Consider the following 27184-nt stretch of genomic DNA (forward strand, 5'->3'; position numbering starts at 1 on the left):
AACCAAGCAAGCAGTTGGCTGTTTTATCTATTTATACAACAAGAAGGAGAGTTTGAGAAAATTTTCTCGGAGGGAGGAGATATAGGTATTAAGAGAGGCAGTGGTGTTGGGGTCAAAGTCTGGGCTTAGGAGCCTGGTCTGCCTTGTTTAAATCCAGACTCTGCTACTTAGTAGCTATGACTTATAGCAAATCATTGAGCCTCTCTGGCCTCGGTTTTGTAGTCTGTAAATGGGACAATAATAGCCACAATCGGCGCTGTTGTGAGGACTGAATCAGTTATTTTGTGTAAAGCATGTAGAACCATCTCAGGCTCTTAGGTCCTGTACAAGTGTTAGCTGTTCTTCTTAGCCTGATTCTCATCTGGACCAGGCAAATGAGGATTGAAAGCCTTAGAGGGAGAACCGGGATGAATGTGAGACGTTCAAGTTCTTTACAAGGGGCCTGGACATCCAAAGATAAAGAAATGCTAAGCTAGAGGGAAAATGATTCCTGGCTTAAATAAAGAAAAAACCAGCTAAATGTTAAACCAAGTAATTGGAGGAAAGTCAACAAAGCCAACAAAAAAATCAGAGAGAGAGAGAGAAGGAAATAAGCAAGTTCATAGAGAAAAAATTGCACCTAAAATCAGGGACCTCATGGGGGAGGAAAGAGGTGACGTTTGCAAAGCCACAATGGTCTTGCTGAGCCATTCTTTGTGGGGCCCATGACTACCCTGTGTTTAATCCCATTACTGCCCTGTGTTTCTTGGTGAGTTGCTTTTATTTTCTCTGGCTCTTCAGCAGGCAATCACTCATGCACAGTTTACTCTGACACACTTTAGGGCCTTCAGCCCAGCTGTGAGCCCAAAGCCAGATTGAATGGCAAGGATACACCAAGGCTGGATGTAACACTGCCCAATTATTGTGGCTCTCTCTGATCCCAGACCAAAAAGAAAACCATTTTTTCCTTCAGCAACATATCAAGCAAATCAACTTGAAATCAAATTGAGAGCACGTAGTTCATATTTTCCAACATGATAGTTTAGAGGGAATCTAGACTAAAACCAAATTTGCAAAGCTCTGGGTCCTTTGGATTCAGAACTGATTGCAGTCACTTCCTCTGCTGGGGTCATGCCAGGAGTCGGTCAGCCCCAGAGTATTCAGTCACATCAGGCCACCCATGCGCTCTGTCAGCCAGGCCTGGGCTTCCTGAGCCAAGGTGGTGCTTTGGGACCTGGAAGAACTGAGTTCCCTTTGAGGATGCATTTAGGACCAGATGTGATAGAAGCATCTTTCGTTATCCTCTTGATGAAGGGACTAGGATTAGTTGAAGCCTGGGGCCCTGTCCATGGGGCCCATTTAACAGCAGGCAGGATCACTCAGTATTTGATGAAGAAAGCTGTATTATTAATTTCTTAAATGGGTAGCTAGGGAGCGGCTGCTAATTACAATTCGGACAGATGAGAAGATGAAATTGGAGAGATGAAATCATGCACCCCTGGGGCACCAACCGAAGGGAGAAGGTTTGTTTTCATTGAGGCTATAGAATATTAACCACCCACTATGCAGGGCACAGCAAGGAAGGCCCCATGAACAGAGGTGATTTTTTGGAGGGGAGGGTGGGGGGAACCACAGTTGACCAAAGGCTCTCAAATCTGGCCTTGTGTGGTGCATGGGGAGGCAGGGCATGGAGGCCAGGTCCTGGGAGCAGGAGAGTGAGGTCACCCTCCAGCTTCCCCCAGGGGCAAGCAGGTCCCTCCGGGGAGCCTCCAGCTGCATCCCCGAGGCTGTGGTGTGATGTGGTGTGTAGCGTGGAGATGATGCTCTAGCTCTAAAAGGCCAGATGCCTCTGAAGAACTGAGAGCAGGGGGTGCTTTAGGACAGTCTGCATGGGCTTCGAGTGAATAGTCTAGATTCAAATGAGGATGCAGTGCAGATGGAGATTGCCAAATGTATTCTGTTAGTGGCCTGCCTCAGACCTTTTCCCTTCTGAATCAACAGAGACAAGGGGATATACTTGCCGCCATTTTGGTGAAAATCCCAAAGCAAAATAGATTAAGATGCTGCTGTCCCCAACTGGCCAACCCATGGTTTCTGAGCCATGAAATGAAAAGATTGTTCCTCTGCACATTCCAACGATGCCACCATTTCTCATCTCAGCAAGTTTAATCCCCATGTGTATAACGGTTTAGAGCCAAGGTGACTTCTCCCTCTAAACCCTCATACTTCTCTTTTGTTCTTCAGGCATTTAGTGTGATTGCCATGTTTAATGTAATGAAGTTTTCCATCGCAATCTTGCCATTCTCCGTCAAAGCAATGGCTGAAGCGAATGTCTCTCTAAGGAGAATGAAGGTATAACTAACCCTGGGTGAGTAGGGAAGAGAGATCTCATTTTGGGGTGGGAAAATACTCAGATATGTGGAGGCTGTACCAACCTGCTGGAGAGCTGGGTCACTTGCTGAGCTGACATTGGGAGGAAGGCATCCATTCAGAGTTAGATGAATAAATGTGTATGAAGGACAGAACAGGCAGAGTTTTATAGGTTGTCTGTAGGAATGATGAGATAGAGTCTCTGTACATGAAGAAGATGTTCCTGACCCTCTTTTTCCTAAACAATCTATACATCCTAAGTGTTCCACAAGTGAGGTTGGTTTTGTTCTGAGTCATCCCCACTTTACCTAGTTTGTCCTTTAATGGGCATGGTGATGGAAGTGATGAAGAGGATGTTGGGGTCCCTACATTTATGCACTCATTTAGTCCCTTTATTCATTCATTTATTCACTCATCAAAGACTTACTTTGTGCCTCCTATATATAAGACATGGGAAATGCAAATATAAGGAAGAGAGAGGCTTTATCCTCAAGAGCCTCTGTTCCAGTGTGGGACCAGGCACTCTAAGAATTTCTATACATGATAAGGATATAATTAACATTCGAGAAGGGCAAATAAAGTCGTTTGAAAGTTCAACTGAGGAGAGGAAAGGGAAGAAGGGCATTTGTGTCAACACAAAAGCTTGTTCAAACATCTATGAATTGATTGAATGATGTTACTCACCCAAGTCAGAAATCCGGAAGTCATCGTAAGCATCCTGATTCGTGCACTCCTCTTTTCCCTTACCATACACATCCAACCAGTCAATAACCCTGTTAAATCAACTCCTGATTATGGTATTCTCTCCATTTTAAGGGGTGCCATTGTAAGACTGGATTGGAAGGTACACTGTTGAGTTATCAGTCTTTGAACAAACATAAGAACACCATCACATTAATTGCATGTATTATGATATCAGAAAAAAAAGGTGCTTCTTAGACTAGATAAAGGATGGCATTTCTTGACTCCTCAACCTTCACTCTGTCCCTACTGCCATTGCCTTCAATCGAGGCCTCCATTATCTCTAATCTGATTAGTGCAGTGATTTATGAACTAACCTTTCTTTTTCTAACATTCTTCTTAAGTCCGTATAGCACTCAACCCCAACAGAGCTGTCAAAATATTGGTCTGATTACCAATACTCATTCTCACCTGCTCAAAATCCTTGAACCCTTGTCTCCTCCAGGCTCTCCAGCTGTGGGTTCTCAGTGTTGTGTCTCCTTCCCTTCCCAACTTGAGCTCTGTGCCTCAGTAATCCTGAATTGCTTGTTTCATGCCCCCACCCCAACAGACCATGCCTTTGCATGCTCTTTGCCTTTGTCCATGCTGGGCCTTCAAGTAGAATGCTGTCATTCACTTTCCCTTTTCTCTTCTCTGCCTGTACAACACCTGTACAGACCCAGCTCAAGCACCAAGTGCATGGACCTCGAGAATGAGAGCCAAGTGTCCCTTCTCTGGCAGTCACAGTGCTTTGTCCTCATCACATTTTGCAGAAAGAATCCGTGTATGTTCTCATCTCCCTCCAGACTGTAATCTCTTCAAGGACAGGAACTGTGCCTTATTTATATTTGCATTTCTGCTGTTTACCCCAAAGTCTGGCACATGGTTAGGTCTTAGCAAATGCTTTGTTGAACTGGGCTGAGTGGCCTAGGAAGAGGACACAGCAGAGACTGAGCATATGACCTTGATTTCATAAGCATTTAGTGCCAAGCAGTGAAGTCCACTGCCCAAAGACTGGTAAGACCGACTGTCTTGGGCACAAGGGTGAAATGTGGCTGGGATCAGCATTCCCCAGTGTGGGTGACCCACATAGGCCTTGTGGTTAAAGAGGCAACTGTCCCAGATAGCATGAGCTAGTGGACTATTTCTGCTGCAGCTTCTCCTGGGGGAATAATTTCAGAAACTCTTTCCTGGATGTGCTGGGTTAGAATAGCCAAAATTGTGATTTGGGGTCATTAGAAGATACATTGGGATGATTCTTGCAAATGGATGACATCTGCTCAGTTAATTTTGTCTCTTTAATCTTAGAAAATTCTCATAGATAAAAGCCCCCCATCTTACATCACCCAACCAGAAGACCCAGATACTGTCTTGCTTTTAGCAAATGCTACCTTGACATGGGAGCGTGAAGCCAGCAGGAAAAGTGACCCAGAGAAATTGCAGAACCAGAAAAGGCATTTATTCAACAGACAGAGGTCAGAGGTATACAGTGAGTGGAGTCCACCAGGCAAGGGAGCCACTGGCCCAGAGGAGCAAAGTGGCAGCCTCAAATCGGTTCTGCACAGCATAAGCTTCGTGGTGAGAAAGGTGGGTGTGTGTTGCACAGGTGTGGCCTCCAGCCCTCCTCCTTGCATTGCATAGCTATGGCCTTCTCCAGGTCTGATACAGTTCAGTTAGAGCTGAAGGTGGTGATGGGATGTCTCTAACCAGAGTCCCTGTGTTTTTCCCCCAGTTTTAAAACTATGTACATGAACATTGGAGGCCCCCTCTCCAAGTGTGGAGAAGACGGTTGTTATATTAATTCTGATTTGCAGTACTTCCCTTAGAGTCAGTTGCAGTTTTGAATGAACAGTCCACTCCAGGTGGCTAGGCTTGAACTGGCTAGCTTTCAGAAATCATTTTTGATTTGTTCTCTCTTTGTGTGTGTGAGACAGGGTCTTACTCTTTTGCCCAGGCTGGAGTGCAGTGGTGCAATCAGAGCTCACTGCAGCCTTGAACTCCTGGGCTCAAGTGATCCTCCTGCCTCAGCCTCCCAAGTAGCTGAGACTAGAAGCATACATCACCACGCCTGGATAATTTTTAAAAATTTTTTATTTACCAGGGGAACGCGTGATAATTTTTAAATTAAATTTTATTATTATTTTTTATAGAGATGGGGTCTTGCTATGTTTCCTAGGCCAGGCTCGAACTCCTGGCCTCAAGTGATTCTCCTGTCTTGGCCTCCTGGGTCAAGTGCTGGGATTACAGGCATGAACCACTGCTCCTGCCCTAGATATGTTCCTAATTTCACATTGGAATATTATGATAGCTGATAATGACTGATAATTTTGAACACTACTATTTACCAGGTACATAATAAACTCACTCAACCACCTCAATAACCAGGCATCATAACTGCCCCTACTTGATGGTTGAGGAGCCTAAGGCACAAGAGGGTTAAATAGCTTGCCCAAGGTCACATAGCTAGCAAGTGGCAGAGGAGGGTTTCATACCCAGGGCACCTGGCTTCAGAGTCTGGGCTCTTAACCACCGGGAAATACTCTTCTTGTAAAAAGCAAACTGAGATAACAAGCAGCCCAGCCAAGGGCTAAGCCAGCCAAGCCAGCCAGAGTCTGTTTGTTGTTCTCTCCCCTCAAGATTGGGGGATGGAGATTTCAGGCAACGCTGTGGGTTTAGGGAATGTTTGGCCTCTTCCTGCATCTCCTGCACGCATCTCCTTCTTGCTCTGGGAACTCAGCAGCAGACTCCCAGGGTGGCAGTGTTGATTTTGCTGCAGAGGGCTCAACATTAATCTTGTGCCTAGTATTTTAATCTCTCATCCTGTTGACTCACTCTTTCCCTGTGCGAGCACTATTGAAGGAGAGGTTCTTATTTATTATGCAATGTCAAGCTCAATAGCTGGTGTGAGAATGGTACCTCTCGTAGCTAACAAGGCTGTCTGCCACGTATTCACTGGAAACAATATTTGGTTGGCTGAGTGCAATTGAGCTCAGATTTCAGCTAAGTCCCACTGAGTGCCACCTACTTTGCCTTCTCGCCACTCTTCCCGTGGAGCACCTGACATCCCCCCGCCCTGTCTTCCCATTTGCCTCTAAGAGGCCTCCGTGAACTTCCTGTGTTCTAAGGACGCTGCTTTCTGGCCACGCAATGGCTTTGCTAATGTGCTATTCCATATGTCGGTGACTCTGGAATTCCTGCCTCAAGGATGCAGTCAATGTTTTGTGGAATAAATTGAAGATAAAGTGGGGGCAATGCATTGTTGCCTCTGGAGCAATGGGGGCAATGCAATGCCTCTGGAGCCTGGGGGACCCCAGTTCCAGGTCCAGCCACTTCCTAACTGCTTGACCTTGGATGTCCTGCTGAAGCTCCCTAAGCCTCTGTTTCTTTACCTGCACCATGCATTTCCTAGAGGTACCCATTTCACAAGGTGGTGGGGGAACTCAGATACCGCATAAAAATACTAAGCCCATGGTAAGTCTAAGCTGATGTTAGGTATGATTCTTGCCTTTTTCTTTAACAATTGTGTCCAGCTTAAGTGCTGCCCTCAAATGTTCTGCATTCAGGGCATCCAAGATTTTCCAAGTTTAGCTCCTCAATTCCATCAGACTGGATCCTCCATGGGGTCAGGGTTTTTTGTTCACAGTTATGTCCTTATCCCGAAGCCCAGCTCCTGGCTTGGAAGTGAACAGCAGTGTTTGTTGGGAGAATCATCAGAGGATACAGGCCTCATGGATTTTCTGCTAAAGACAAGGATGAATCTAGAAGGCTTCTTACTTGGCCCCAAGAAGTGGACAGGACTCAAAGGGCAACCAAATACCTGGTGAGGCTGCATCACATCTGCAATCTCTTTAATGCCCCAGTTCCTTGAAGTCCTTTTAGGGGAATTAAATAGATACAGCTTCATTTCATGAGGCAGGAATTCCAGAGTCACCGACATATGGAATAGCACATTAGAAAAGCCATTGTGTGGCCAGAAAGTCCTTAGAACACGAGAAGTTCACGGAGGCCTCTTGGAGGCAAATGGGAATGCAGGGTGGGGGAAGTCAGGTGCTCCATGGGTAGAGTGGTGAGAAGGCAAAGTAGGTGGCACTCAGTGGGACTTAACGGAAATCTGAGCTCAGTTGCACTCAGCCAACCAAATTTACATCCATGTGGGCTCCACAAAGGCAGGGAGACCTCTGCGTGGATCACTATTTTATCCCAAGGTGCCTGGGATTCAGCAAAGACCTTGTTTAAGGAATTATTGATGACAGGCAGCGACTCTCAGACTCTCATGTGCTGAGAATGGCAGACAGAGGATGGGCCTTTCTGGTCTAGTTTGGGGTGGGAAAAAATCCATATTTGGCCCCATGTTGGGCATCTTTGCCCTAAGGGATTGCAGAGAGCAGGCCTACATGAGAATGTTCTCAAATGCTCCAAGTGCAGTATTGCACTTGAACACTAGTGGGCATGCTTCCACTTCAGTCTCCGCAGGGGCTGTTTGCCTGCAATGATTCTCCCCAGATACCCCATGGCACCCTTCCTCACCTCCTTCACGTCTTACCCAAATGTCACTGTGGCAGATGCTGTCCCTGCCCACGTGCCCTGGACCTCTAAGTGTTTCCTGGCCATCTTCCAACTGCCTTGTCCACATCCGTGCCCAAGGGCTCTGCACACCTCCATAAAGACCTTCACAGACTAGAGAGCAGCCCTCAAACAATGACTGCCGGGGCATCAATACCCCACCTCCTCTGCCATTGGGTGGGACAAAGCTATAGTCAGTTCCCCAGAGTTTCCTGCAGTTTCCCTGCAGGGTTGAGTTCTGTTTGCCTCCTGGTTAGGGTATTCTGTTGGGGAGCCAACCCAATAGGCTGCCTTTTATGGGCCACCTTCCCTTTCCTGTATCACTTCTCCTCTTCCCTACTGGAATTTCCTGCACCTTCCAAATGCGAGTGTGACTTTCATTCAAATCCTTGATTCAAGGTCTGTTTCTGGGAAAACTCAAGCTAAGACATCTACCTTTCCAGTAAGGCTTTCCTTGTACCCCCAAGCCTCCAGCCCACTCCCTGTCCTTTCCCTGTCTCTTCCCTGCTTTATTTTTCTCCATGGCAAGCATAGATGTGCCTGCCCCACATTTCATTTACTTGTCTTGCTTCTTGTCCATCTCCCCCTGACTACAAGGTAAGTTCCATGAGGGCAGACTCAGGCCATTGCCTGTTGTGTTCATTGCTGTTCTTGCTGGTGGTTGGAACAGTGCTTGGCCCATAGCAGGCTCTGAAAATGATTTGTTGGTTGAATTAATAAATCTGGAGCTGTAGAATGTTAGAATAGTGTGACTTTTCAGTAATTCCAGATTTTTGAAAAGCCCCTAGATCTCCATTCTTCAAAAGCTACCCTAGTCTCCCTGGGTTGTACAGCCTTTCGCATCCCATTAGATTTGCTTCTCTGGAGTCTGGGTACAGAATAGCCTTCCTGTTCAAGGCCTGTGTCTCCCAGACCAGCACAAGGCTGTTTCACACCAGTGATCTTACATGATTTCTAGAAGCCCTCTGGGTGCTTGGCTATGCCACACAAGGGAAAGCACTTAATTAAGACTTACATTCCTGCATCCTACCAGGCTGTGCTTATGTGGGCCGGGGTGGTGTGTCTGCAGCTGCCATGCCCCAGAGCCTGCAGTGACCCCTTGTTCTCCGCCTGCCCTGACCAGCATAATTTTGGAGCGGCACATTTGGGCCAGACCCTCTAAGAAGGGGGAGAGAGTGACTGTGTCCCGTCTCTGTTTCTCTGGCAGGGGAAGATCTTGGGAATATGCGGGAATGTGGGAAGTGGAAAGAGTTCCCTCCTTGCAGCTCTCTTAGGACAGGTAAGCTGTGTGATGAGTGCTGTGAAGATGGAACATTAACATGACAATGAAATGGCTTCCTTCCGGTCAGGCGTGGACCCAGCAGATGGCCTCAGCTGCACTGGACACTGTGCATGTGGTTCACGATAATTTCTGGGAGGTTAATGCATGCAGCAGCTCCAGGCCCCTGGGCCAGATGAGGCTGAGTTTTTCACAAACTCTTGAGTTTGCCAATGAGGAGGTCTATTGAATGGCAATTGCCTCCTTGCCTAAAGCTCCATCTTGGTCAAAGGAAAGATGGGTCCTTAAACCCATGGTTTTCCCCATGACTTGGGCTGCCCTGATTTAGAAATGCCAGCAAGGCAGCTTGGTGTGGAAGGACTTTGGATTCTGGAGCTCACGGTGACTATAGATGTATTTTATGCCTGAACTAAAGCAGCTCATGCCCCAGCTTCTCTGCAAACCTTGGGGTAGGAAGAGGGAGGGGACTTGGGTCGTTGTCCCTTCTCTGTTCCTTCTAGTTGGGTGATCCCAGGGAAAATGGCCAAGCTGTAGTTTTCACAAACCTCTATGTCGCCATAGTTTCTAAGTCGCATCCCACATGAATGAGAAGCTTTGTGGAAAAAAATGCTAAGTCCTCTTTCTTCCCACTCTGCCGTTGCTAAAGGGAAGTTTGTGCAGCTGGGATTGCCTCTTTCAGGAACAGTTCGGGGTACTTCTGAAGAAGTGGGGACTCCAGAATAGGGTGGTGGGGGGATGTGTCTTATGAGTTTTAATATGAGTGACTTCTTTTGGCCTCAGTTGACTCATCTATAGAAAGAATGACAACTCCTTCCCTGCCTGGAGGCGGAGGTGGGGGCTGAATCGGATGAGTTCCTGAGGTCACCCACGCTCTGAGAGTGTGTGCCTCCACGATGAGTCAGCGTGAGCCATAGAGGTGACTCAGCTCAATTCCCCACATAATGATGTGAATACTCTTAATAGCATCCTACTGCATAAGAGATGGCCCAACTTCTGCTCTGATAGCTCCAGTGATGGGAAGCTCATCATGTCACAGCCAGTTCCCTCTTTGGAGAGTTTTGATGTATATTGGAGTGAAATTTGCCTCCTTTTAATTTCTGTCCTTTGGAAATTTTGAGATAACATTGAATCTATCTCCCATGAGACAGTGGTGGGATCAGGCCCCTGGCTGTGGTCACTGGGGAGGCAGGGGGGCACTCTGGACAGCCTGGGTTCCCCAGCTGTTTCTGCCACATGCTCACTATTTAGCCTTGCGCAGGTAACTTAACCTCTCTGAGCCTCATGAAACCACTTGGTTTCCTTGTCTGTAAAATGGGGCTAAGGAGAGTTGTGATGAGGATTGAATGAGATCGTGTAAGCAATAGTTGACTATAGGGTAATTTGCAAGGCCAGTCATGGTGATAAACATTGAACATACACTTAATTCAGTGCATGGAATATACCCTACACATTAAAAATACTACGATTATTATTGTTATTATCATGGTCTCTTCTCCAAATTGAATTCTCTGTCTGTTGCACAACTCCCGAGGTGAAGTGGCATCACATCCTTTGGCCGCCTTGGTGACTCTCCTTCTTTGCCCCGGACCCACTGCCACTGCCCCGTGACATCAGCCCTGAGTACTGTGGCCTGCCCCACATATACCCTCTGTTGATAACTTTGAACGTTGAATCCCCGCTGTCTACCATTGTCTATTGGATGCCCACGATGAGGGGTCATCTTAAATGAGCATATGTACTCGGGATCACAAACTGGAGCCCATGCATAGTTTTAATTGGATTGCTGAATGCTTTAAAAGTCCAAAGATTTCATATAAAACTGGATCTTTGACTCCTTTGGACAAATTAGAAAATCCTGCTCCATCAGGCCTGCATCCTTGCATGGCACCAACGATGCAACTGAGTCAAGGCTGCTTCCTGAAGATGGGGTGTGTCAAGGCCAACACCCACAGCTGTGCAGGTGGTGCCCTGCTCCCAGGGAGAAAGTGCACCTGGAGGAAGGGGAGCCTCTTGTGAAGAGTCTGTTCAGAGAACATCCTGTTGTAGTTGGGCCCAGGTGCCGTGTGCACTGGGAGCAGCCCTGCAGTCCAAGCTCTCCCGTTTGTAGCAGAGCTTACCACTGCCTCTTTTTAAACATTCCCTGCTTGGCCCTGCGCAGGTGTTTGACTCTGAGATTCTGCATCTGCATGGTTGGGCTTGATGCATGGACAAGATGTCCTGTCAACGCTCTTGCACCTTCAGAACCAATGCTTGTGGAGTATGCGGGTGCCAGGGTGCAACGGGCACTCGAGGAAAAGTCCTCAAGGCTTGGCTCCTGAAGCTTCTCCGGTCCTGTTGTTCCAGATGCAGCTGCAGAAAGGGGTGGTGGCGGTCAGTGGAACTTTGGCCTACGTTTCACAGCAGGCGTGGATCTTTCATGGAAATGTGAGAGAAAACATACTCTTTGGAGAAAAGTATGATCACCAAAGGTAATATTAACTTTTAAAGCAGGAGGCACATTTGTGTTTGGTACACACTCTCCTACAGATGCTTATGCTGTTGGCAATGACTACTAAGTGGGTTCTGAGTTTAATGAATTCTGATTAAACATTCATCAGATCCACACAGACACTGGTTTTCCTCTTCCTGAGCCAAGCGTTCAGGAGAGGCAACTTCTGCAGACCTGCGACTGCACACTGGGAAGAGGATAGAATCGGCACTTCATTCCCAGGGCAGAGGAGCATATGTTCTGAGGTTCTCTGCAATAGGGCATATATGATCTGACTAGAGAAAAATGAATCCAGCAATTTTGCTTTAGGCTGAGTACCCAAAACTGCTCGGAATCATGAGCAAGTATGTAATGAATCAGCCCTAACATTAATTGACATCAGAGCTATCAGGATATATTATCACTGTTAGTGTCCTCGGAATGATCTAACTAAATAAAAACAAAACTCAACTTATAATTACTTGATTTATTTTGAGCCATCATCTTTTTTATATCATTTTATTTTTTAAATGGACATAATTACATCTATCTATGGGGTGCACTTTTGTGTTTTGATATATGACACTGGGGGAGAGGGGAGTGTGGGGAAAGGATAGATGTTGACCAAAGGGTACAAAGTTTCAATTAGACAGGAGAAATAGGCGTTAGTGATCTATTGCACAGAATGGTGACAATGATAAATTTTAATGTATTATATATTTCAAAAGTACTAAAGAGTATATTGTAAATGTTTTCAACACGAAAATTGCGAGTATATATTTGTAATAACTGTAGTATGTAATGAACAGACAGCAATTTCGGGAGAAATATTTTCTCTAAGAACATTTAATAACTCATTAGCCAGGCGCAGTGGCTCACACCTGTAATCCCAGAACTTTGGGAGGCCGAGGCAGGTGGATCATGAGGTCAGGGGTTCAAGACCAGCCTGATCAACATGGTGAAACCCTGTCTGTACTAAAAATACAAAAATTAGCTGGGCGTGGTGGCAGGCACCTGTAATCCCAGCTACTCAGGAGGCTGAGGCAGGAGAATTGCTTGAACCCGGGAGGCAGAGGTTGCAGTGAGCCAAGATCACACCACTGCACTCCAGCCTGGGCAACAGAGCAAGACTCCATCTCAAAAAAAAAAAAAAAACTCATTAATACTGTGATCACCTTGGACATTTCTATAGTTATTCTCTCCCTACTTCTGAAACGTTTGATTTTTCTAAATTTTAATTTTAACATTAGATTCAGGGGGTACAGTTTTGTTACAGGGGTATATAGCATGATGCTGAGGTTTGGGTTTCTACTGATCCTGTTCACTCTCTAGTGGACATAGTACCCAATAGGAAGCTGTTCATCTGTGCGCCCTCTCATCCTCCATCCTTTTGGAATCCCCACTGCCTCTTGTTGTCATCTTTATGTCTGTGCATACCCGAGGTTTAGCTCCCATGTATAAATGAGAACATGTGATATTTGGTTTTCTGTTTCTGTGTGAATTTACTTAAGATAATGAAGTCCAGCTGCCTCATGTTGCTACACGATTTTGTTCTTTTTTATGGCTGCATAGTATTCCATGGTGTATGTATACCACATTTTCTTTATCCAATTCACCATTGATTGGACCATCATGTTTAAGCTCTGGTAAGTAATGGCTTCCTATGGTTCTTTGCTTTGCTTGGTGTATTGCCATGTACATTCTCTCATTTGAGTCCCATAACCACCCATTTAGGGAGATCATGGCATTATATCCCCATTTTACCAATAAAGAAAAGGGCCTAGAGAGACGAGTTGACCCTCCCAAAGTATTAAATGCTATTAAATGTCAGAGTTGAGTCTTGGACTTAGACCTTGAGCTCCAGATCAACATCAGTTTTCTGGAGCTGGAGGTGCCTGACAGCTGGGTCACTCAGAAAACTTCCCAGGCATCACAATGCTTAATTAAGAGAATTGGAGTTGGTTTTAGGAATCTGGCTGTCAGCTCTCCAGTGGTAGTTTGGCCTTTCTCATCTTACCCACTAACTCTGTCCCTGCTGGCTGGTATGGCAGCATGTATGTTCTCATCAAGACACTTGTCAATTCACCTCCTCTTCCCTGGCCATGCCATCCTGTGGCCAGGAGGCTCAGGTGTGGCAGGAAGGTGATCAGTGCAGGAGTCAGTGATCAGTGCAGCCAAATTACTCTGCTCAGCATCTCTTGGCCTGTGCCACCCACCTGGAATGCCTTCTCTGTCTGTGGAAGCAGACCGGACAGAGGGTTGCCTTATTCATCAAAATGACGTTCAGAAGGCAAATATGTGCCAAATGCCTGCAGCATGCAGGGCACATGGGGACAGAGATGGCTCAGGTATATCTTTGCCCTTAAGATGCTCAAGCCTGGAATGGGCTATAAGAAATGCACAGAAATGACAGTGCACCAGGGAGGAATGAGCCAGGTGGCAGGAGACCGTGCTCAGATTGTTCCAAGGCAGCAGAGATCACGAGAGAATGGTGGATCAGGGAAGAGAAGATGGCACTTGAATTGGGCTTTGAAAGATGGATCTAGCATCCTTCATATGTGGCATATTTAGCAGAGGTTTTGCTCCTAGGGTAGAAACTGTGGCTCTCAGGGCCATAGGAATCAGGAGGGTGGGAGGAAATTGAAGGTGGGAGGTGTTGAGGGGAGGAAGATGTGCTGCGCAGTCTGAGTCTTGTAGTCACAGATTGGCAAATGTAGTAATAGCAATTATAGCCCCCACTGATGGAGAATTTGCCATGCAGCAGACACTGTGCTAATGGCTTCACATGCTTTTCTGCTCCATTCTCACAACAACCCAATGAGAATTAGTTGTTTGCACAATTTTATTGAGCAGAGAGTGAGGATCAGGGAGGTATAGTCACTTGTCCAAGGTCGCCCAGCTGGATTCAAACCCATTCTCTGATTCCAAGGCCCCTCATCATAACTGCTATGTACGCCAACCCCAAAGTTTGTGTGTGGGCATGATGCTCGGGCCGTGCCCAGGTTCTGTTCTGGGGCCTGTGTGCAACTAGAAGGGCAGCTGCTCATGCCTGCCTGCTCTCTTTCTTGCCTCTTTATTGGTAAGGTCTGTCTTTCGATGTCTGAGTTGTGAGGCCTGCCCATTGTTACTTACTGAAGGAAAGAGGGTCCTGATGACGATAATGCCAATGGTATCAATCAATCAGTCTGTCATCAACCAACCAATCAGCCGTTGTGGAGGCAGGCAACCTGCTGAGCAGGACAGAAACCTAAAGGCCCAGTGGTGCTGCTCAGCAGCTGCTGGGAGGGAGCACAAACCTGAGCCAGGCACTGCAGGCGTCCTGAGCAGGAGTTGGGTCCCCAAGGCAGCTGTGCGGGGGCTCTGTGATGCCTGGGGAAGGTTCTGCTTATGGTGGGGGCTGTATGAGTGAGGTTGAGTTGCAGAGAAAACCGAGGGAGGAGGGTGTGGGCATCTGTCATAACATGGGGACAACATCCCAGTGACCACGGACCTTCCTAGGTTCCTCGGTGCCAGAAGTCCCCAAAGGCCTCCCCTGGGGCAGAGCGGGTTCATGCCCCTGGGGACCGCTGTGGGGCTGACCCCACAGCTTTGCTGCTTTTTGCAGGATGGGGTGCTAGTCCTGGCGGCTTGGCTACCGCAGAGCTGGCTAGGGCCTTGGCTGTCAAACTCCCCAAAGCCTGGGCTGCAGGGCTAGGCAGAGGGTGACGCTGAGGGGGCACAATGGAGAGGCCAAGAGGCCCAAAGAGCAAGAGTCCCACTCTCTCTCCCATTCCACCCGCTCACCTCAGGTGCCATTCCCTTCGGCTCAGTATTCCGAGTTGTCGCAGGGGAGAAAACTCCATTCTCTCCAACCTAGTAGCAGTGAGGGGTGGATGGAGTAGTTTTGTGGAGGGGCTGGGCAAATGTCAATGTCGTCATTGGTGACCACCCAGCCCCCTGCTGTTAGCCTCCTTCACACACACCCTCTCTTCCACCCACGGTCCTGCTTCAGCCCTGTGTGCCCCAGGAGGCCATCCCCAGTGACTGCAGCCCCCGGGGGTGACCCCTCCTCTGACTCCCACGAAAGTCCAGCAGGTGGCGCCCTCAATGTTTCCTGCAGGGCTTTCCTGTTCAGCATTATCTTCTTCCCTGCGTGGCGTGAACCCTGCCAGGGGAGGAGCCATTCCTGAATCAACTCTGCATCAGGTCAGGGGAGGGGCCAGTGGTCAATGGGACGCTACCCTTGGGTCATTGAAGGCAGAGCGACTGGCCAGGGAGCCTTGGACGTAGCACCCGCCACCCCTGGCCTTACCCCAGCGACACCAGCCGCGCTTGTGGAAGCAGCCCAGGGCAGCAGTGCTTGGGGTCTTTCTCACCCAACTACTTCTGAGCTTTGCACCAACAGGTATCAGCACACAGTCCGCGTCTGTGGCCTCCAGAAGGACCTGAGCGACCTCCCCTATGGAGACCTGACTGAGGTGAGCAGGGCTGGGAGCGCAAGCCCACTGTAGCTGCACACAGTACATTTGCTCAGGTCCAAAGGGCTGAGGCCAGCAAGCCCCTGTTCCACATCCAGATGCCCCAAGGACATGTGGGCAAAGCTCAGGTTCCACCCGTTCTGAATTCTCCCTCTGGACCTATACTTGCTGGATGTCACAGCGGATGTGGCACCAAGCTTACTGGTGTTTGGCACAGTGTAGTCACTTCTTGGGGCTACTCCCAATCTGCCTGTCATCTCAGGAAGGGTTTCTGGTGAAAACTGCCTCCTCATCCCGAGGGCTGGCTCTGTCCTGCAAACCAGGGCCCCTTCTTGCCTCACTGGCTCTGCCCAGGCCAGGAGTATGGGGGTCACCTCTAAACATTGCCCCCTGGGGTGCTTGTCCAAAGTGCTAGCTCCATCCTGGGCTGAGCCTGCCACCCCAAGAGACCCAGGGGAGTCACCTTGCCATCTCGGGTCCCCACCCTTCTTGTGCCCTCTGCACAATCTTCCTCACCTTGCCTAGGAACCGCAGAGGAGATCAGAAGGCTAAAGCTTTCTGAGGAAAGGCAGTTTGGGGTGTCTTTCTCTGCTGGGGCCCTCAGTCTGCCTCCCCAAGGAAGTGGCCGTGAAGCCTTCCTGGCCTGCATCTGAGACCTCCCACACTGCAGCCCTGGTTCTCCCTTCCAGGCCATGCTCCTACCTGCCTGCCAAAGTGTCCACTCACTTCCTAGCCTCTAAGTCTCTGCTCCTGTGCCGTCACTAACCTTTGAGTTTCAACCCAAAATCTACCTCCTCAAGGAAGGCTTTCCCAAGTCCCACCACCTGAATAATTTGCCGCAAAGTACTCTATTGATGCTCTTCAGCAGGCACTCGTGAGGTTCTGCTTGCTGCTGCTATTATGTACATAACTAACCTGCCCACCGTGGAGCTCCCCAGGGAGAGGGGACTTCTCTTGTCCAGCTTGTGTGTCCCCCCCCCATGCCTAGCTCAACATCTGGCTGAACACATGGGGTTCACTTTGGGTTCCATTGGATAGAATCACCTACAGTAAGCAATCATCCTTTCCGTAAATATTTACTGAGCACCTATTCTGTGCCCAGCGTGGTGCCAGGCCTTAGGGTGGTGATGATGAACCAGGAAGTCAAGGCTGATCTCTCTGCAGTGCTTAGAGTTGCCTAGGGATGGGATAGTCGCTCTGCAAGTAAACAAAATAGGGAACTCCCTTTTCCATCTGCACCCAGCCACGTTTCCCTCTGGTTCACTGCTGCATTCTCCCCAGCTCTCTGCTCACACAATTCCCGTTGGTGATAATAATGACATAGCCTCTCCCTGTGGGATCTGCATTGGGCTGGGGTCTTGTGAGATGGGCACCCCTCACTCCTCATGGGAAAGAGCTTTGCCCTTGTTGCCACTGCCCACTGGGCTTCCTGGAGAGGTAGACAAGTGGAGCACTTCCACTCACCACAGAGTCTTGTGTGACCGGGGTCCTGTAAGGGGAGGAGGAACTTGGATGTGGCGAGGATCAGTCTTTCCCCTGAGTCCTGAGAAGCTCCAGGAAGCTTCCATTGCCCAAGAACTTCAGGGTGGGCCGACAGTGGGCAGTAGCAATGTCCCTGTCCACAGATTGGGGAGCGGGGCCTCAACCTCTCCGGGGGGCAGAGGCAGAGGATTAACCTGGCCCGTGCTGTCTACTCCAACCGTCAGCTCTACCTGCTGGACGACCCCCTGTCGGCCGTGGACGCCCACGTGGGGAAGCACTTCTTTGAGGAGTGCATTAAGAAGACACTCAGGGGAAAGACGGTCGTCCTGGTGACCCACCAGCTACAGGTGATGGGACATGCAGGATCCAGGAGGTCACGGGATGGGTGTGGCTGGCGTCTGATGCTCACAGAGCCTCCTCTTCTGCCTATATCTGCGTGTCTTCGGCTGGGAACGTGGGGAGGGAGCCAGGGATGCAAGAGACACTCATGATTCCCCAGCCTTCCTGGCTCCCAGGAGGCCCACCTGTTCCACTCTGTGCATGGCCTCAGTGGGGCCAAGACTTTTCCTGCACCAGAGGGTAGATTCTCTAGAAGCAATTGAGTCCTGCCTGTGGGTAGACTGGGGCACCCTTCACCCAGTTCTGGGCGCCTGGTAAGATGGGGAGCCAGGGAAAACAATGACGGCCCCAACCTTACTCCAGCAATTCTGGGCAAGCCTGAGGCCAGGGATACCTTGACTGGGGGTGTCAGGGGGTGGTAGACCTCTTGGATGAGGGGCCCAGATGCCCCAGGTATCACACCCCAGGGGAAAGGGGATTGAAGCCAGGACTTTGGGACTAAGGCTGAGGCTTTGGGGAAGCTCTCTCTGCTCAAGGCCACTGTCTCAGGCTAAGGAGCATGAATCTCACTGAAGAAAGTGACTGGGCTTGACCTCAGTGAATTTAAGAATTTGGCAGAGTGGGAACAGTCCTCACTGCATTGGTGCCACATAAGGGGTCCTGAATGCCTGATGGGAATCCAAGAACCTCCTCCTCCCAGGCAAGGTTTCCCTGCTTCCAGACCATCTCCCTCTCTCTTCTTTGTAGGGAATCCCCAGAGATGTGTGGGGGAAAGGGGGGCAGTGCATATGTGTGCACGTGTGTGTTCATGCGTGCACGTGGGTGTCTCCTTGCCCAACGGGAGATTCCTCGGGACTGACTTATGTTGAAAGGCCTATTGGGGCAGGAGAGCAAGAGTCCCGTCTTCTTTACTCTCCTGCTACCTGCAGAGAACATGTTACATAAGGGCCTGGTCTGAGGGCAGGAAGCAGGTCTTTACCAAGGTAAGTCAAGCTGGGGTGGAGAGGGAGGGGCAGTAGCAGCAAATAAGGTTGCCATGGCTATAGGATGCTGCAGCCAGCATTTTAGGACCCTCCAGTAGTGGCCAGGAGGACCAGCCTAAAGAGGGGGTTCCTCGAAGACCCCGTAAAACCAGGCTTTCCCATTGCTGTGATGCTGCCCCTAGCCTGAGCCCACCTTTGCCCAGGGCTAGAGTTCTGGTCCCGGAATAAGCTCCAGGCGTCCGAATTTTGCGCATGGGGACTGTCTGGATTTCCTCTGAGTGGGCCTGAGCACCTCCAGGAAGCATCATGCTGGGCTGGTGTGGACAAGAGCTCCTAGTTCTTCTTCTGGCCTGAGTTAGGATGGAGGACAAGGTTGGATTTCTTCAAGACCTTCATGAGGTGACTGAGAATGGGTTCTGGCCCAGTCCGGATGCTAAACCTGGCAGCCCTAGCTCTGCACCTGGAATATCCCTGGAGACACCCTGCAGCAGGGAGGGCTGTCCTCTGAGGGCTCTGGGGATCTGAAGGGGGACGCCTTGTCCCTGACAGATGTGGGTCATGGCTGTCCCTCCAGGAGTCCTCATGAGGGGAATCATAACCTTGGTCCTGGTTCAGTCTTTGAAACTGACTGAGCCGCAGTATGACCTCAGGCAGGAGCCATCTTCACACCAAGCCCATCTCCTCAGATTCCGCCTTCCCCTGTCATTTTATCTAACTTTTTGCAAGTTGGAAGAGGCAGGTAGCCACCAGGTGGCACAAGATCTTGGTCCTGCTGTGCCTTGTCAGGGAGGATGGAACTTAGAGCCCCAGAACTGGGGTCCGGGGCTTTTCCAGAGCCTATTCCCTCTGCTCTTATTCTCAGGCCCACAGGCAAGCATCTTAGTGGTTGGGGTGGATGATCGCTCTTCTAAGGAAACCACTGAAATCCAACCCAGGGGCAGATTTGGTGACGGCTTGCAGAACAAAGCTGCTCAAATCTGCCTCCTATCTCTGGAGTGAATTGGGGGCTTGTTGGCCAGAGGGGGCTTCCCTGGGAGCTCCTGGAGCTGGAGTGTGTGCTGTGGCACAGGCAGAAAAGGCTATGGGACTGGAACAGGCTTATGGTGTCTCTGTTTCCCCATCTGAAAAATCAGCTGATAAGACAGGTTGCTGGGCAGTTAGTGGGAGGGAGGCATGAGGGCTGGAGCTGTCCAAGCTGTTAGAACTGTTATCACTCAGCCTTTGGGCACCCTCCCAACTTGCCCAATCAAGTGTACAATGACCAAACACAGCTACTTCTTTCAGGCTTGTAATCAAGAGCAGCAGAGCTTGATTTGACCTTGGGTGAACTGTGCAGTATCAGGGAAGACCTCTGGCCCATACTGCAAAGGCTTCTTTCGGTCAAACCATCTTTAGTCTCAGCATCTTGCCCACCTCTAGGAGGGGGCTTCCTTGATCCTGGGGGGAGAGCTCTGTGTCTCATTCCAAAATGAAAGGAAAACCCTCGTAGCAGAACTCTTTGATCTCAGGAATGATATGGAAATGAAGGGAATTCAAATTAAACATAACGGAAGTGCTTTGGGCAAAATGTGGGATGCCAGCATTAAATGTAGCTGTATTTTTACCTCATAGATAAAGCTGGCATAAATTCCTCAGGCCAGGGAATGTGGCCTCTTGCCTGGAGACCACACCATGGTCTGCTTCTCCTGGGCTAAACGGGGATGATGAGGGAGGCTTGTAATGTTAGAACAGAGGAGGACCTTTGTGAAGATCGTATTTCCCCTCCCTACCAAGTCCTGGCTGCTGTGACTGTCAGTTTTATTTTCCAAATCTCCATGAACAGATTTCGATTTATTTATTTAATATTTTTGAGACAGAGTCTTGTTCTGTCACCCAGGCTGGAGTGCAGTGGCACCTTCTTGGCTCACTGCAACCTCCACCTCCTGGGTTCAAGTGATTCTCCTGCCTCAACCTCCTGAGTAGCTGGATTATAGGTGCACACCACCACACCCAGCTAATTTTTGTATTTTCAGTAGAGATGGGATTTCACCATGTTGGCCAGGTGGGTCTCAAACTCCTGACCTTAGGTGATCCACCCGCTTCAGCCTCCCAAAGTGCCGGGACTACAGGAGTGAGACACTGCGCCCGGCCATGATCAGATTTCTTAGGAAGGCAGCTCATTTAAGGAGCAGTAGCAAAGGAAGATTCAGTGTGCTTCACTGTGGCTTTTTTTTGGACTCATGAGACCTGTGGGTACTAGATGAATGGTTCTGTGCTGGGGGCCAATCTGCCCCCAGGAGGCACTTGGCAATGTCTGGAGACATCATTGCTTGTCATACCTCCAGGAGGGGGTGCTACCGACATCTAGTGGAGTAGAGGCCAGGGAGGCTGGTAAATATCCTACAATGCACAGGACAGCCCCCTCAAACAAAGAATGATCTGGTCCCTAAAGTCAACAGTGGTAACTAAGGTTGGAGAGGAGTTTGGCATGGGCTCTCCTTTCCAGGCAGAAGTTCATTGTCGATCACTTACCTCTGCAGTTCTTAGAGTCTTGTGATGAAGTTATTTTATTAGAAGATGGAGAGATTTGTGAAAAGGGAACCCACAAGGAGTTAATGGAGGAGAGGGGGCGCTATGCAAAACTGATTCACAACCTGCGAGGATTGCAGTTCAAGGTAACTCACACCTGGGCAGGTGTGGGAGCAATTGGGGAGGAATCCCTCAGGATTTCGTGCCTGGGAGAGGTCCTGTCACTTACGTTCAGAAGGAATTTCATTTTGTCTCCAGGATCCTGAACACCTTTACAATGCAGCAATGGTGGAAGCCTTCAAGGAGAGCCCCATTGAGAGAGAAGAAGATGCTGGTATGATTAGTTAGAATCCCATCCCTGTTATTGTCCTTGGCTTGAATGGACACAGATCTCTATTTCTCACCCTAGTTTTGGCTCCAGGAAATGAGAAAGATGAAGGAATAGAATCTGAAACAGGCTCAGAATTTGTAGACACAAAAGGTATTTACCACTCATCCCCTCGGTCACATACATACACTTAAGGATGTATTGGGCATCTACCGTTTGGGATACAGACAGTGTAGACACTGTGCATGTCATTTTGGGCAGCCAGAATAGGATGGTCTAGGGTACTGTGTGCCTTGGGGTTCCACTGCCTAAGTCCAAATTTTGGCTCCACCACTTACTAGTTTTGTGACCTTGAGCAAGATACTTGGCCACTCTGAACCTTAGCTTCCTAATCTATAAAATGAGGAAGTAGTACCAACCACAATTTCTTGTAAAAATTAAATGAGAAAATGAACATAAAGTGATTCGCACACTGCCTGACAAACAGTGATGCTCAATAGTTATTATGAGCTGGAGAGATCAAAGTAATGCACAGGGATTCATTAGTGGCAAAGGCAGACACAGAGCTTCCCACTTTTTATGGGGAGCATTGAGAACGGATTATGAAGCAGTGAATGGATTGAGGTGGGATAAGGTTATTCATTCTTTCAATAAATAAAGGTTAAGCATTGACTGTGTGCCTAGTACTAAACTGGGCTGAGGAGAGCAAGAAGAGATGCCCGTGTTCTCAGGATCTTGTGGTCTGGAGGGGACTCAGGCAGATGGGTAACTATGGGAAACCAGTAAGAGTAATGGGGAATTTGGATAAGAGAAACAAACACGTCAGGGAGGCCTTCACAGAGGGGGTGGCCTTTGCACTGGTCCCTCAAGGTTGTATAGGAGTTTGCTGGGGACACTCCCACTGAGAAAGTGGGAGAGGGTAGAGGGTTTGAGGTTGAGGGCGGGAGGAGATTCCAGGGAGGTGGGGAGACGAAATGTGGAAGATGAGCCTGGTGGGGGTCACCTCGTCAGGCCACCTCTTCTCCTCCGTAGACACCCTGCCTTCATTCACTCCACATCCCTAGAGCACCTACTCTGCCCCTTGCCTCATGCTGGACACAGAGAGGACTGGGGTCAATAGTCCTCAAAGTACACACAGCAAGGTGGCTTTCAAAGTTAGAATTCTGTTCCTCAATAATGCATAGCCAAAAAATAATTTAGCATATTTCCTCAAATTTAAGATGCCATCCATTTTTAAAGGCTGCCACCATTTTACCTACCACTTGGAAAGAAAAAAAAATCTCTGCTAACTAAACAATATGACATACTAACAAATGGAAGGCACATCCAGATTCCAGAGATGTTACAATGTGGGGGAAAGAAGTGAGCCTTCGAATTGGTGAGATCTGGCATCCTCAATGGTGCTTGTGACAAATGCATGCACATTTGGAAAGACAACATAGTTTTACAGTCCCAGAGGCTTCCAGGGCTGAAGTACCCAGATATCTCTTCTGTGCTTTTTGGAGAAACCTCCAGGCTGCCTGGGATTTGGGGCCCCATGGAGAGAGTAATCTCTGCTCCTCACTTCCTCATCACTCACCCCTCTCTGGAGAGGAAAGTGTAATTGTGAAATTTCATGCTGGAGAGTGACCTAGTCCTCAAGGATAAACAATGGGGCTGTCAAGGGCGGTGAAAGTTGGAGGAAGGGAAGACTCGTGAACTGGTTAAAGACAACGCTGCCCACCTGCCTGGCATCATAGCATCTTCTAAGGCACAGCCAAGGCAAACAGAGCATCAGCGGCACTCCTGCCCCAGCCTGTGGGCTGCGAGGGAATGTGACCAGTCCCTTTTGTGCTCCTGGATGCTGTTCATTAGGCTCTGTCCACATGCTGAGGCGTCTCCCTCATTTTGCAGTTTCAGAGGGAGACACAATGGGCTGATGTCAGGCTGAACATTTTCAAAGGAGCTCCAGGTTCCCAGGCGGCGAGTATAATGGTGGCTCTATTCAGCAAGGTGCCTTTGAGGCGTGAAAGCTTTTCCTGTTGGGCCAGAGTGCACAGAGTCCGTATATGGGGTGCCCCCTCTTCTAACTCTATTTATCTCTGTTTATAAAAGCCAAGTATGGTGTATAATTCTGCTTTGGAGTTGACATTTTCGCGTTTCTCTGTGGAGGAGTGGAAGAGACATGCATTCAGTACTGGCTGCTGGGAGCTGCTTTATCCAGCATCCCTTGTCCTCCAAAATCTTGTTTCCATGAGAACTTGACAGTCATTTTCCCTTCCCCTTGGGGAATGGAAGAACCTGGGACAGACATCGAGGGAATCAGGTGTCCATGCAGCAGCTGACCTAGGGGGATACGTTGGTTCTCTTCTGTGTGGCATGAGCTCTGGGAACACAGGACCTGCCTCTTTCTTGCTTACTCTGTAGCGGATGACAAGGGTGCCTTTACCACTTCAGCATGCCCAGCACCCTCCCAAATGCCACCTCTGCATTCCTTTGCCTGGGGGCTCTTTCTAGGAGATGACAGCCAATGTCAAGCTGGAAGTACAGGAATTAACACCCCTACCCAGGGAGCGGACTTCACCCCATGACCAATAGGAATCGGTATAGAAAACTCCCAGATCCCTCTCATCACGTGGAAAAGCCCTGAGTGTGTGCCTACACTGGTTCTGAGATTTTTCACATGGGATGAAGCCCCAGTGGCCCCCAGTGGTCGCCAGCCTGGTGACACGCCTTACTCCCTTTAGCTCCCAAATAAACCTCATGTATTCATAGTCTCTTCTTGGGTGCTGCTTCTAGGAGAAATAGACCAAGACAACCCTTGCATCCCCAGGACTGACCATATAGTAGGTGCTTAATAAATATTTCTCAAGAGACCAGAAGCTTACTTCACAGGCTGTACTGAGGACCAAGTAGCACAAAATGAGCAAAAGTGTGTTGTAAGTGCATTTGAGAGCATGGGACGAGTGGGAAGGATGCATCACAGCCCCCTTAGCTGTGCTGTGGAGTCCGCAGGGGGCCGTGCCTGCCTCGCTGGGCCCCCACCCCAGTGGTGAGAGCCGTGGCACTTGTGTTTGTCTCCGCAGTTCCTGAGCACCAGCTCATCCAGACTGAATCCCCCCAGGAAGGAACTGTGACCTGGAAAACATATCACACGTACATTAAGGCTTCTGGAGGTTCAGTATAAAACAACGAGTTTCTTGATTTAATTTGCATTTTAAAAATCCTGTCTTAAACTGTTGGGTTCACGTTTTATGATTTCTTTAACAATTACTCTCTTTATGCTAGGGCCATTTATCAATACTTTTATTTTTTCCCCTCCTAAAAACTAACGTCTGATAATACAGCCTTTTAAATGGAATCATTCTTTATCTCCATTAAAGCTGCCAGACTCTCTTTTATTGGAGTGGAGTGAGCAGCAGCATGAACCATACTCTTGCACTCCAGTTGCTCTGTACGGCAGTGGCCAGTCCATTGCCAGCCTTCCATACAAGATGCTCATCTCAGTGTGCAAAACATGCCTGTAAAAGTTTCATTCTCTGTCTCTCTCCAGCAAGACTGGGTTTTCCTTGGTTTCTTTTTCTTTCTTTTTTTCTTTTTTGAAATGGAGTCTCCCTCTGTCACCCAGGCTGGAGTGCAATGGTGCAATCTCGGCTGACTGCAACCTCCAACCTCCACCTCCCAGATTCAAGTGATTCTCCTGCCTCAGTCTCCCTCTTTCACCCAGGCTGGAGTGCAATGGTGCAATCTCGGCTGACTGCAACCTCCAACCTCCACCTCCCAGATTCAAGCCATTCTCCTGCCTCAGCCTCCCAAGTAGCTGGGATTACAGGCGCCCGCCACCATGCCTGGCTAATTTTTGTATTTTTAGTAGAGACGAGGTTTCACCATGTTGGCCAGGTGAGTCTCAAACTCCTGACCTCAGGTGATCCACCTGCCTCAGCTTCCCAAAGTGCTGGGATTACAGACTTGAGCCACCATGCCTGGCCTTCCTTGGCTTCTTTTTAAAGAATATTGAGTCACTTCTATTGAAGTGCACATTGGTGGTTTTTCCAATATGTTCACTGTTTGGACCCATTTTCCAACCAGGTAGAACAGATGTCCCCACGGTTCAGGGCCCCAACACTCAGATGTGCCACATCAGTCTAGCAGGTGGTTTCCAGGCATGGAGTCCTTTTCCTGCAGGTTTTGAATTTCCCATCAGGGTTGGGTCCTGAGGAAGGTCAGCCCCTGCCACGTGCTCATGTCTGCAGCTCTTTGGGCCTCTCCCCTCCTCTTGCAGGGTACCTCCTTTTTCTCTTCACTGTGTTCCTCTTCCTCCTGATGATTGGCAGCTCTGCCTTCAGCAACTGGTGGCTGGGTCTCTGGTTGGACAAGGGCTCACGGGTGAGTTTCCCTTTGGCATTGGAAGATGCCGAGTCTGTGTCTTGGAGTAAAACACTGCTGCCAGAGCATCTAACTGCCCCTGCCACCATGCCATGAGCCCACATGCATCCCTCTGCCCTTTTCAAGAAGTGGAAGTCAGGTGCTTATACCACAGGACCCAAATCCCTGGAATCCCCTTTGATTTTTCAGGACAAGCAGGGTATAGACACCACTTTCAGATTTTAAAGGGTTAACTAAAGAAGACTGTGTCCCAGCTTGTCTGGAATCAGGCATGTACAAGATTGGGTCAGTTTCACAGCCTCTCTTTTAAGTTTCCTCCGGGAAACCCTAACATTGATTTGTGTCTTCCTAAAGAGAAACTGGCATCTTGTTACGGACACTGCCTGGTGCCAGAAGGTCCCACGTGTCTCTGCTCCCCAAAGTTGTCTCTGCATGAACAGGACAGGCAAGCATCAGATTCAGGCTTTGCGAATGCCACAGAGCCATGGGGGACCCTTCTCTGCAGGGTCCTTCCTGGGAAGAACTGATGTGTTGACTCTCTCTCAAGCTTGCTGGGAGCTCTCCCAGCTTTTGGCTAATGGTCTCAAAGCTTTCCTGGAGCCCTGGGGAATGCTGTGGGGGCGCTGGCCCATCCTCCAAGATCACATTTGGTACAGCTCTGTTGCTATGACAACCAAAGGGTGGTGGCACTGGGGAGACAGGGGCAGGCTTCTGGGCACAGCTTTCCAAAGCTAGTCCCAAGGGGAGAGGCTGATGGGTGGCCTGCTCTGTGCAGAAATAGAGAGCCATCTCTGGAATAGACGGATTCTCCCAGATCCCCCCTCACTCACGAAGAGCCTTGTCCTTGGAAAGCTCGAGGTTTAGGGTCAGGGTGCAGCCTCCTCACAGGCTTGGTGCTTCCCCGGGAGTCCCACTGCCGTTGGCTGATTAAGCACGCAGCCATGGTGGCTGAACCATGTGTTTGCCCCTGGTGCCCCAGACACTGTGTGTTTGCCCCTGGTGCCCCGGACACTGTGTGTTTGCCCCTGGTGCCCCGGACACTGTGTGTTTGCCCCTGCCCTCCCAGACACGCAGCCGTGGTGGTTGAACCATGTGTTTGGCCCTGGTGCCCTGGCACAAAGGCACGAGGGTGTCTCCTCTTCAGGCTGGGCCTTCTATCCCTCAACTCCCCAGAGATACTTTTGCTTTTAAGGATGTTCATCCATCAGCCACCTCTGGTTTACATTTCCGCTATGACTGTAATCAGCAAAATGGCATTTAGAAGAAAGATGCTTGTTTGTTCCCCAAGGGCAGTCTTGACTTTTAGCACACAGCCCAGAGAAAAATGAAACTGCCAATTTCTCA

The 27184-nt window shown here is 49.1% G+C and overlaps 1 protein-coding gene across 1 annotated transcript in view; it reads left to right on the forward strand.

The window, feature by feature from the left end:
* Positions 1-27184, forward strand: part of ABCC12 (ATP binding cassette subfamily C member 12) — a 69987-nt gene that overhangs the window by 13632 nt on the left and 29171 nt on the right. Inside the window, 11 exon segments of the mRNA XM_058440953.1 lie at positions 2224-2331; positions 4378-4656; positions 8840-8911; positions 11255-11379; positions 15763-15835; positions 17542-17664; positions 21159-21293; positions 21406-21481; positions 21557-21628; positions 24541-24630; positions 25737-25840. Of these exon segments, the coding sequence (XP_058296936.1) occupies positions 2224-2331; positions 4378-4656; positions 8840-8911; positions 11255-11379; positions 15763-15835; positions 17542-17664; positions 21159-21293; positions 21406-21481; positions 21557-21628; positions 24541-24630; positions 25737-25840 (1257 nt within the window).

This window comes from Hylobates moloch, unplaced genomic scaffold (assembly GCF_009828535.3).
Source record: "Hylobates moloch isolate HMO894 unplaced genomic scaffold, HMol_V3 SCAFFOLD_6, whole genome shotgun sequence".
In the NCBI taxonomy this organism is placed as follows: Eukaryota; Metazoa; Chordata; class Mammalia; order Primates; family Hylobatidae; genus Hylobates; species Hylobates moloch.